Source organism: Maniola hyperantus, chromosome 20 (assembly GCF_902806685.2).
Source record: "Maniola hyperantus chromosome 20, iAphHyp1.2, whole genome shotgun sequence".
Taxonomy (NCBI): Eukaryota; Metazoa; Arthropoda; class Insecta; order Lepidoptera; family Nymphalidae; genus Maniola; species Maniola hyperantus.
In genome coordinates, this window is record NC_048555.1 from 4,166,180 (window position 1) to 4,177,890 (window position 11,711).

The 11,711-nt window shown below is 36.9% G+C and overlaps 1 protein-coding gene across 4 annotated transcripts in view; it reads left to right on the forward strand.

Moving 5' to 3' along the window:
* The window catches only part of LOC117991970 (zinc finger protein 608-like), a 189,094-nt gene extending 179,470 nt beyond the window's left edge, over positions 1-9,624 (forward strand). For 3 of the 4 annotated variants that reach the window (XM_069505271.1, XM_069505272.1, XM_034979610.2), the window contains 4 exons: positions 139-292; positions 1,071-1,258; positions 1,727-2,001; positions 3,088-9,624. In XM_069505271.1, the coding sequence (XP_069361372.1) occupies positions 139-292; positions 1,071-1,258; positions 1,727-2,001; positions 3,088-3,149 (679 nt within the window). In that variant the 3' untranslated portion in view covers positions 3,150-9,624. The other variant, XM_069505273.1, reaches the window with a different exon arrangement.
* The last annotated feature ends 2,087 nt before the right edge of the window (positions 9,625-11,711 follow it).

The following is an 11,711-nucleotide window of genomic DNA, read 5'->3' on the forward strand; positions in this document are numbered from 1 at the left end:
CTTTGCATAAGTTTTGAGCACAGTTCGAAGGTGGCCAGGGCTAGAACCACAGAGTAGGTAGATAAATCTCTTTAGGCTGTGGTAGAACTATGTTTCTTAAGATGAACGAGTTACTAGGCTATCTCATAAATGTTGCAGATACTATATGAGTCTGGAACAGCGCCGCAAGGAAGGCGGGGACGGTAAACCACTGGGGGCGCCCCCGGGGGTACCGGGGCAAGGGGGGCCGCCTCGCCCGCAGCCCGCGCACAAGCCTAAGGACAAGGATGACAAGCCTAAGGAGGAGGTTAAGGTGTGTAGCTTATTTATATCCACGATTTTATCGGACTGTCGAGTGACTTGGAGTTGGGGAGAATTTGAGCATACAATTTAGGTACAGCTGTTTGGTTCCCGATTCTATAGTACAGTTCTTGCAATTCACAAAGGCGAGTGAACTTTACTTGTGGTTACGTCGTATACACGGACATTGCGCAATTGTACGTGCACGTCGGACCAATCAGTCGCGAGCAAGCGCTCGCAAACGCACACATTTACTGTACCTTACTTATACCGATACGACTTACACACAAGCATGAGAGCCGCTCACCCTCGTGAAATGCAAGCACTATACTTCGCACGCTTTACTAATGTATGTAAACACACACATTAGTAAAGCGCGTTTCCAAAATATACAACTGCAGTTCGAGCAGTGTCGGTTTACTTGCGGGACACTGCGGGGAGGACACAGCAACACAAAGTTATCATTGCAGCAGTTTAAGCGCGCCAAGTATTCAGATATATCATATTAGCGTACACGGTGGCTTTAAGGACATGATGTCTAAAGAAGATCGTTGGCGGATTTTACCCAAGTGCGATGGGTACAATTTTTGTAATAATATCACTCGAAATGTGCCGTATCTACTGTCTACTTCTGCCGTAATTTAACAAAGGACGGCAGAAGTAGACAGTGCAAACAAGTCCCTATTACATGCTTGAAGACTAAGCTTGATCAATCATCACCTCATACAAAATTGCTCGAGTGCTCGCTTATATACCCCAGTGTAGGTTCTAACATCACATTTTCTTTGCAGGTCAAACAAGAGGGTCAGAAGCCGACGACGGAAACGCAAGGGCCGCCGCCGCCGCCTACCTCCCAATACTACCTACCACCGTACATGCAACCGCCGCACTATGGAGCCCTGCCCTTTGATCCCGTGTACCGAGCTCCCTTGAGCCCTATGCTCGTTGGTGGATTCGGTGGTGGCTGGACGGTGCCAAGGTATCATCTTTTTATTTTTTCTCTACTAGGAAATTATGATTTTACCAGTTTTCCCAATATAAGTAACGTACTTATATGCAACTGCCACGCTATGGACCTTTCGAACGAGTATACTAAACTCTCTTGACCTCTTTGCTCGATAATGGCTATGGTCAATGGTGGTGCTTGGACGGTACCAATGTCGATGTAGGAGAAAAGTCCTTACGAAAGAGCACATATTGTAAGTATGACATGCCCATCTCTAATATATTGCAAGCTATATCTGTGCTGTCTTTTAGGCAGGTAGACATGCTTCATATTTTTCTCCAGAATTGAAGTTTTATAGAGCCTTTTATCAAAATCGGTTCAGTGGTTTAGCCGTAAATAAAAACTTGTATATTTTTGACTAATGTTTTTTTATTCAGTATTTATTTTCTTTTCTCTTTTCTTAATTTTTCAACCTAGGTACTATCAATTTTTTCTACCAAGGTATCATGCACCCGAGGATCTGTCACGACCGGGCGCGCCCACAAAGTTAGAGCTCCTACCACCGGGCCACGGAGCGCAATACGCGTACGGGCCGCACTCCGCACCTCACAAGATACATGAACTACAAGAGCACGCGAAGTCCCCGCAAGGCAAGCCGCCGAGGCCCGAGCCACCGAAGGAGTCCCCTCGGTCGCCTCCCCCGCAGCGACATGTCCATACTCATCATCATACGCACGTCGGGCTCGGATACCCGTTGTATCCACCGCCTTATCCTGGTAAGTTAGCTTTATAACGCCTTTAGCTCACAGATGCATTCGCACTCGATCACACCAGACACCTTCCGTGGGTGCGCTAAAAAAGAATTAATTTTACTTATAGTCGGAGTCTTAACTTTTATATGATACTCAGGGAACTATTTCAATAGTTTTTGTAAGCAGCCAGAACAATTTAAAGGTCCAGAGTATGAGGTGGCTGACACTAAAATGTGTCTGGCAGATGTTTGGCCCCTACCATTGCTCTGATTGAAATTATTGAATCATTGAAATTGTTCCCTGAGTATCATAAAAAATTAAGTCTCAGACTCTAAGTAAGATTAAGTTATTTTTTGCGTGCTTTAAAGCGTCTGGCAGAAATAACGACCCACGGAAGGTGTCTGGCAGTATTAATTATTAACTGTATTCTGTAAACATAGATAAAAATCAGCACCCAGACTTTAAGAAAAGTGAGTAATGTTTTTACGTACCTTTAGCAGCTGATATCTTTTAATTGCCCCATGACTCAAGTTAGCAAATATCCGAACGTTAAAAGTACGTACAAACACTACTCTATCATCATTTTGTGACTCTATGAAAATATGACAGATCTGGCACTATTGGGATCTTGGTCTAAAAGTTTTTGATAGGGAGGCCAATCCAAGTTATAAATATTTGGAATTGTATTTTATCTTATTTTGAAAGCGAATTAGTAGGCAAATAAAATTATTATAATCAAATTCCCGTTCGTTAAGTTACTGTTTATTAAATACAAGTTTCCAAGTATAATTTCTGCTTTTCTAATGTCTAACTAATATCATGCATTTTCAGTTTCATTTTACTATCCCGCCATTTTTATTTTTTTCTCGGATACATCTTTCTTTGACCCCTGAAACCGCGCAGCCTGTGTCGCTTCTAATAATAAACGTGTGATTGGTTGCAGGAGCGCGATAGCATACGGCCGAAAAGCGGCCGAGCACCGCGCAAGTGTAACTTAGCGTTCACTTTAGAAAGATGTCATTCGGGAAAGGAATGAAAGTGAAAGTGGAAGTGAAAGTTAGATAGAGACTAATAGAAGATTGTCCTAATAGAAGCTTGTTGTAATTCCAGCGGCGGCCGTGCTGGCTAGCACGCAAGCGGTCGTCAATTCCTTCCCAACGCCGCCCAAGTGAGAAAACATGGAGTACAAGAGCCGGCGTTAACTTTGTATCGAACAGTTGTTCGATTAATGACATAAAAATGAGTGACTCACTCTTTCGATAACATTTCTATCGAAATAACACGGATGCGACAAAAAATACTGTTTTTGACAGTGAAATAAACAATACGTATTTCGCTTATGCCAGTAGCCATAATTAAATACTGTGATCTCGAGTGACCCATGTGTATGTGATGTGCACTTTGAATGTTCTAGAATGTGAACTAATAGTTACCTGAGTTTTAGTTGGACTGTTGTGGTATCGGACTCCCAAATGGATGTTGTGAAAGTGTAGACGTTGGATGTTGGACGGTAAAGGACTTTAATGCACCGACGTTAAGTTTTATTTTTAATTTAACTAGTGAAAGCACAAACTAGTTCTGTAAATATTAGTGTTATCTGTAAATTGCCCTATTATTTTATTGTCCTGCTGATCAAAAGTGTAATATAAAGCATTGAACTCTCTCAATCTTCCTCCGGGCGTTGTACTGATGTTTGAAGCCCCTTAAAAATTATACCGAATTCAGTGTGTACTAAGATCTTTATTTATAAAAAAGTGCATTCCACAAATAAAATCAAGCGTACCTAGTTTTAATGTTAAGATTAATTGATATTTAGATAATATAGTGTACTAAGATTAAAGGCGTCAATGTGATTATTGTAACAATAGTGGAAGATGGGGAAGAAATTTCCTGTCAAATTAATGCGTGAAAATAATTATTACATAGTCTTTCTATTAGCGTAGACGAACAAAGATCCATAATTATTATTATTCATAGAACGACTGAACACAAAACGCTTAAATTAGGGTAATTAGTTACGAAAGTATTTTAATTAACGTAAATTGAGGTGAAAAATGAGGTGTCCTCTTTCCAAACTAATATTGATGTTCCACTGAGCTATGACGTAATACTATATGGAGAGTTGTTAGTCTATGCACGTAGGAAAGCAAAGTGGTAATTATCTTCATGTTTTGACACCATAAGTAATCTTTAGGCCGTCTCTGGGACTATAGGTGTACCGCTTGACTGAAGCGACTCATGGGGTAGAGTGTAGGTTGGGGGAGAGTGATAGAGATGTGGAATTCCTTGATATTTGCGTCAACAGTCACACTCCCGCAACCCGCGCTCTACCTCACGATTAGTCTCAGCAGTGACCTTAGACTATTACAAGTGCGCTGGACCTACGATTGCCGACTGGTTTTTAAAGCAACTTGATTTTCGCTATTTTCGCGCTGATATCAGCAGTGACATATGCCATTTGACAGTGTCAATTTAATTCCCGGTACGCTCGATGGGGCGCTTTGAATTGTCACCAAATAAACTGTCGTTTTGTATGGCACGCTTCTTCCAGTGTAGTTGTATATGTCCATTTCAGTGAGTCTCAGTGAAACGGTATACCTATAATATGAGTTGTAGCGTGCACAAATCGTACTCTGTCTCGACGATATCGATATCGATAGTGAGAAGCGAATATTTATAAAGTAGAGAGCAACTTATAGATTCGTGGAGTGTTCTGAATATCGCTGTGCGTATGTATGTTTGGCTTTTAAACGATAAAAGGTCTTACTAATAAAAATTTACACATTGCTTATGTACATGACCTCTGCGCTTACAATTCTAACATTCATTGAACGTATACAAGGTGTTAGATAATGTCCGGCAAGCCAAGGTTAGGACCGATGCGCTTTGTGGAATTTAGATGTACCAAAAACACAATGAGCCTTTTAGTGTGATACCCGTGGCCCCGTGGGAGATATGTGGACTTAAATAATAGTATAGGATCCCGCTATAGAACGACCTTCACCGAGCTGGTTAATGGATGAAACGTATTTTATATTCAATTTAATATGTCAATAATATATTGCATATGAGTTGCCTAAAAAATTCCAGTCCAGGATGATTAATTAATAATAATAAAAAAGTTTTCATCATTCATTTAATCATTTCACAAATTCCATACCAATCGAAAGTATGAAGCCCAAAGAATATGCAAACGTTAGGTTGATGAAATATTGTTTATTTTCACTTAAATTTTATTCATTAACGTGGTGCAAGTTACCTATTTGTACTTGCCTACCCGGGGGAAAAATAACGTTTGCATATTATATGTGCTTCCTACTTTCGATTGGTATGGAATTTTTCAGTTAAACAAACCGCTGAAATGATTAAAAAAATATTTTTTTAAATTATTAATTAATCATATACCTACTGGACTGAAATTTTTTAGGCAACCCATATGCAATTTTGTTGACATATTAAATTGAATATAAAATAAGTTTCATCCATTAACCAGCTCGGTGAAGGTCGTCTATAGCGGGATCTTAGACCATAATGATTTGTTTAAAATTCCAATCCTGCAAACAGCTGATCTCGGAAGTAAAAAACTTAGGTGAACTTAAAGGACCGTTTTAACGTTTGTCAAGGAGCAGAGAACTCAAGGAGAAAAGAATTTGTCACTAACTATTTGGTACATACCTCATTTTTCATGTATTTATAAAAAATGCTGTATGGGCAGTGTAAATTTTTATTATGTAGTAAGTAACCCTAAATGTATAAAATCTCATATTCTCAAGATACAAGGGATTAGAGTTTCCGTACCTTCCGTACTGCACTGTAGTTAAGGGCTGCATTGTTAAATGTGTGTAAACATTGTTCTTTAATTTGTAACTATTCTGACTGTATTTGATATACCTAATATGATTGATTTTAACCAAAATGTCTTCCGGTCGCAATTTTGATCGACTGTAGTTTTGTTGAGTTTGCATTTTCGATATCACTGTCCTGTAAAGTTAGGTGCACGTGGATTCAAACTTTTTTTTAATGACGATCAAAATGACGGTAAATTAATGTGCCGCCTTTTCCTACTTTTATATTGATTAACTAGGTGTTCAAACGAATGTTAAAGAAATCATTGATTCGTTTCATATTGTAATTACAACATTGCCCTGCGCCTGAAAAACAATCAATTTATTCTATGTGGATATGTTACTTAACCGAAGATTAAGATTTTATTTCAATTCTTCTATCACTATTCATTTGAATACAAAAAGGTATCCATGTGCACCAGCCTAGTGATATTTTTTACGTAACAGCTCGATATTCGCAATTTATGAAGTCAAGTTTGACAGTTCTTGTATAGTACTTTAGTTTTTCTTAGTTTACTTAAAAGTAAAAGGTAAACGAGTAGCTTCTCGCTTAAACACGTAAGAGAAGCACTAAGGATACGCGGCCCATATTACGGCCTCGTTAACGCGAACTGACAATAAAATCATGATAACAATGAAAAATCTCCAGGTCTAAAACTTACGGGTTTCTTTCTCACCTTCTCCGAGAAGCTTTGATTATCTTTTAAGCAAACTAAGTTAAACTAAGTTATATACCTAAAACGGTGTCTTTGGCTTCATACAACGCGTTTCGCTCGTGGTTACGACTGCAAAGTCATAGAGAATCTGTGCCCTAATCATTGCTCTAGTGTCGGCACGTAAGTGTTATTGTATTTTAAGTATAATTACCCAAGTGTATAGCTGAGTGACACGTGGATTGAATGCATTTTCAACATGTAGTATACCTCTATAACACATAGGTGACGAATATATGTAGAGATTCACTGTTCTTTAACGTTACTCTATGTACGTGTGTACCTGTTTCAGAAATTACCCGATTATAATGTAAGAAGTGGGGGCCTAAATGTTCTTTTTTTTTATTAATTAGTAAAGTACCTTTATTTTGAACCATGTTTCGTTTATTTGCGTTCTGCAATTATTACTTTTGTATGGGGCCTACTATCAACTATCTATTACAAATGCCTTTAGATCTATGTTGCGGCGAGTATTATAGGTCCATGACTGCGGCGGTGATTTTTGTGAAAATGCACTTTTCTCAATATTTGCTAAAGCATGCTCGCTCAAAAATCACGATAGGTTCTTCTCTCTCTGGACTGGTTTCCGCACTTAAACGTTTCCGTCTGTTGTGCGTGATCACGATAGGTCTTGTCAATCTTGCAGTTACGTGGGTAGTAGCCACCTTGAGATATCTACCAAAAATCTAATTACATCGGAATTGATTCAACGAAAAGTAAAGTTGATGGTTGGTCTAAATGTTTTGAATCACAAAGGAAAAACATAGGAGGGTTAATTTGGCGCTAGGTAAGTTGATCTAATATTATTTATTGCCACTTTCAGTGGGTTTTATTTTAATCTATAATTATTTGCGAAGTGTGAGAAATTTCTTTCAAACTAGTGACAAATTGGCCCAGCCTCTTAAGGAAATCGTAAATTATGGAATATTTTTGAATGTTGTCTCGATAAAAATTATGATTGTAAATTAAAAAATTATATCTTTTCGCGATTCTAACTAAAGGTCTAATTTTTAAATGTCAATAGAGATTCTATGTAAGTACCTATCTAAAAAATTTATAGGACGTACAAAAAACAGCAATGTTGTGAATATAAGTAGCGTCTTTATTCGTTCGTATGAAGGTTTGACGATTTTGTTGAAAACATAATATAACTTACCTGAGAATGGTAAATTGCTAAAAAAACTGTTATTTTTGTAATTACTGACTGCATAGGTTATTTATAAAGTTTGCTATATAAAGTGCAGTAAGCTTGTGGTATACAGAACTTACGTCTAACTTGCTATAGAGAGAAGAGGCTAAGGCTGGCAATTATAGAGTGTACTTTGACTTTGCTCTGACATATGTTTTAGTTAAAACGATACAATGCCAGCGATATAACGCTGTCTCGTTTTAACAGTGAACAAGTCCAAGCAAAGTCAAAATGCGCTCTGTAGATCTAAGCGACCTAAGAGATGCATTGATTATTATTTTCAAAAATACATTGAGGTGCACTTGTACAATCCTGATAGCTCATAATATCATATAAGTGACTTAAAGATTGGAAAACAAAAAAAATATATAGTTCATTAAATTATTATTTATTATATTGTAACATATCAAATGCTGAGATATCTAATAAACGAAAGGAACTATCCAATGTTCTCAAAGGTGTGTTAAGTCTGCCAATCCGCACTTCGCCAGCGCGGCGTGGTGGACTCTGTCCTAAACCGTTCTCAGTCTGAGAGGAGACCTGTGATCAGTAGTGGGCCAGCGGCGATGGGTTTATCATGATGATGATCAACAAGCCGAATTAATTAATTGTCGCTTATGCGACAAAGCTTGTCTGCATCAAACATGCATAATTAACGAGACGACATATAGCCTCTAATCTCTATAGTAGTGTTATGGAATAAAATAGCCTATTTTGTGTGAATGTAATGAGAACATGATGGCATGATCTCGTAGGCGCTCGTGCATTGACAAATAGACTGATGATTACTTTATAGCGTTATCAGAGACGTGGTAAAGTGGGGTTACTATTGATGAGGAAACTGATATTGCTACCTCTACCTACGCTAGCAAAGTTTTATTAAAATTTGTACCTACCCCCCTTAAAATCAGAACCAATCTTACATGTCGAAATTAAAAATCAATCATAATTAGAGCCTCAATAGCTCAACCGGTAAAGGAGTGGACTGAAAACCGAAAGGTCGACGGTTCAAGCCCCGCCCGTTGCACAATTGTCGTACCTACTCCTAGCACAAGCCTTACGCTTAGTTGGAGAGGTAAAGGGACTTGGATGAATAATTACCCTATCTCTATGTAAAGGGAATATTAGTCATTTAACATGGCTAAAATTCTTTAAAATAAAAAAATAAAAATAAATCTTATCTGTAATCTGTCGCCATGTTACATAGCAACATAGATATATTATCTTGTAAAAAATTGTATAACACGTAAAATTTAACTCCTTACGCGCCATTTTAACATTTTGTGTCAAACTTAATGTTAAAAGTACGATTTTAGTCTTATTTTAAAGGTGAACCGTACTTTTGACATGACAGTTGACCCATAGAGTTAAAATGGTGCATGAGGAGTAATTTTGTACGGACTTTTTTTAACAAATAACAACGTTGCTAAGTAACTCATCGATATATTACGGAAGATTGATTATTTATTTCGGCCGTAAATAAAGACACTTCACAGCTCCAAGGATAGGATTGTCTAGACTCAGTCTTTCCTAAGGCAAAGAGCATTAAAATAATAGGTATATAGGTACTCTTTGATCCAAACCCTTTAAATAACATAGATACTTACCTATTATTATACAGCAGTGGTATCACAAGTAGACTCCTGTCCCCTACCAATGTGTTAAATAGCAAGTCTCGGACCCTCAGTAATAATACAACAAAGAGATTATTCGCTGTATAAAAAACCCCTTCAAGGGTAACCCCATGACGTCATTATCGCTTATTTAAATTCAGCGCGTTATCGCTGCTCATTACGCTTTCATTATTTTATAGTTATCGTACCAGTGACTTGGTATACAACATAGTGTTGTACTATAATGTATCGATATATCATTTGTGTATTTTTTCGATGTAAGTAAAGCCAAGTTTGATTTCTTAGAAAAAGAATTCGAGAGGTTAAAAAAAGGAATAATAAAGATAAATTATTTCTTAAAAAATGTGTTTTATTTTCTAATAACCCTAAATAATGTACAGTTTATAAAGGATTGCAATCTATATTATGCATTACGAATAAGGTGATCGCATACCACAAGACGAGCCGCGAGTTTAGGTAGGCACTCAAAATGTTAGTGATAATAATAATAATTAGACGTTTTTTCTGCTAAACGTTTCCAACCCACAAGGTTAAGAAAAAAAGATAATATAATGAAAAACATGTTGGACGATTACAGTAAAATGACAATATATAGCATCGCAAAAAATATCGACGATATAATCAGGATTGCCTGTCTTTTGCGAAACAACGTGTAATTTTACCGTAATCGCTCAGCTGTAAACATTTTTAGGGTTCCGTACCTCAAAATGAAAAGCGGAACCCTTATAGGATCACTTTGTTGTCTGTCTGTCTGTCAAGAAACCTACAGGGTACTTCCCGTTGACCTAGAATCATGAAATTTGGCAGGTAGGTAGATCTTATAGCTGACATTTGGGGAAAAATCTGAAAACCGTGAATTTAGGGTTAGATCACACAAAAAAAATTAAATTGTAGTCATGAACTAATAATTAGTATTTTCAACTTTCGAAGTGAGTGACTATATCAAAAGGGGTATCATATGAAAGGTCTTCACCTGTACATTCTAAAACGGATTTTTATTTATTTTTATGCATCATAGTTTTTGAATTATCGTGCAAAATGTCGAAAAAATACGACTAGTACGGAACCCTCATTGCGCGAGCCTGACTCGCACTTGGCCGGTTTTTTTAATAATATCTTAATTTTTACTTGTGGATTAAAAACATTTTAAGAGAATACATTCAACTTTCGGATGACGACTGCAAAGGTCTGCTATGACGTGCTAACCCGATCACCCGACAAGGTCTATTGACAGGCGGTCGTGTGCGATCACCTTAAATTGACTAGGAACGTACAGTTAGTTAGTGAGTTAAGGTTAGGCTTAAAATTACAATTTTAGAGTTAATACTACGGTGCATAATGGTTAAAATCATTAAAAAATGTATATAATTATAAATAATTTTGAGATCCTACTGTTTGGTTCCAACCGAACACCTATATTTAAATACGATGCCTTCTGCAATATAAATTTATTCTGTATCCGGACAGCAAAAATTAAGTATTCATTTTGCGTACATTAGAAATTACATCATACAAAATTGTTTTTGAATAAAGTGTACTTTTGTCGCGTCACGTACATTTTGTGTCCATCGAACCGGAAGTCGGTCGACGACATAATATACATAACATATATTATACCCAAACATGCTTTTATATACAACTTGACTATCGTAATGTAGTGGTCACATTAGCCACGTTTCGTTACATTAATAACATGTAAAAGTGTTTTTAATGACAAATTAATACATACCTAATAATAAACTATAGTGTTCGGTTCGAACCCAACACGAACTTATATAAAATACAAAATTTTAGTGTAAATTTAGAAAATGCATGGTAACTTAAAAATAAAGGTAATAATTTTTTTTATAATAATCTATAGAAATTTAAAATAAATTAATCTTACACTTAAATACATTGCAATGGGATTAAGAATACTGACAGTATTGGAGTTAACAATAATTTAATGTAAAAATATTAAAATACATTGAAAATAAAATGTTAAAAGCAAAGGTAAATGTTAAAACAGGTAATTGTTAATTCTTTGGCTATCGGCAACGATCACAGCCACGGTATAAAGTTCTGAGTTCATCCAATCTATCTACTTATCTATCTTTGAAATTATGTGTAGATAAATAATAACCGGCAACCGTTCCGCCAAGCGATTTAGCGTTCCAGTACGATGCGTGTAGAAACCGATCAAGGGTATGGAATTAAACTGCCATACCCATTCCAAGTTAGCCCGCCTCCATCTTAGACTGCATCATCACTTAACATCAGGTGATATCGCAGTCAAGGGCTAACTTGTATCTGAATTTCAGACGAAATAAAAGCATGTTTTCACATAAAGACAGATTAAAGGTTCGTACGCACC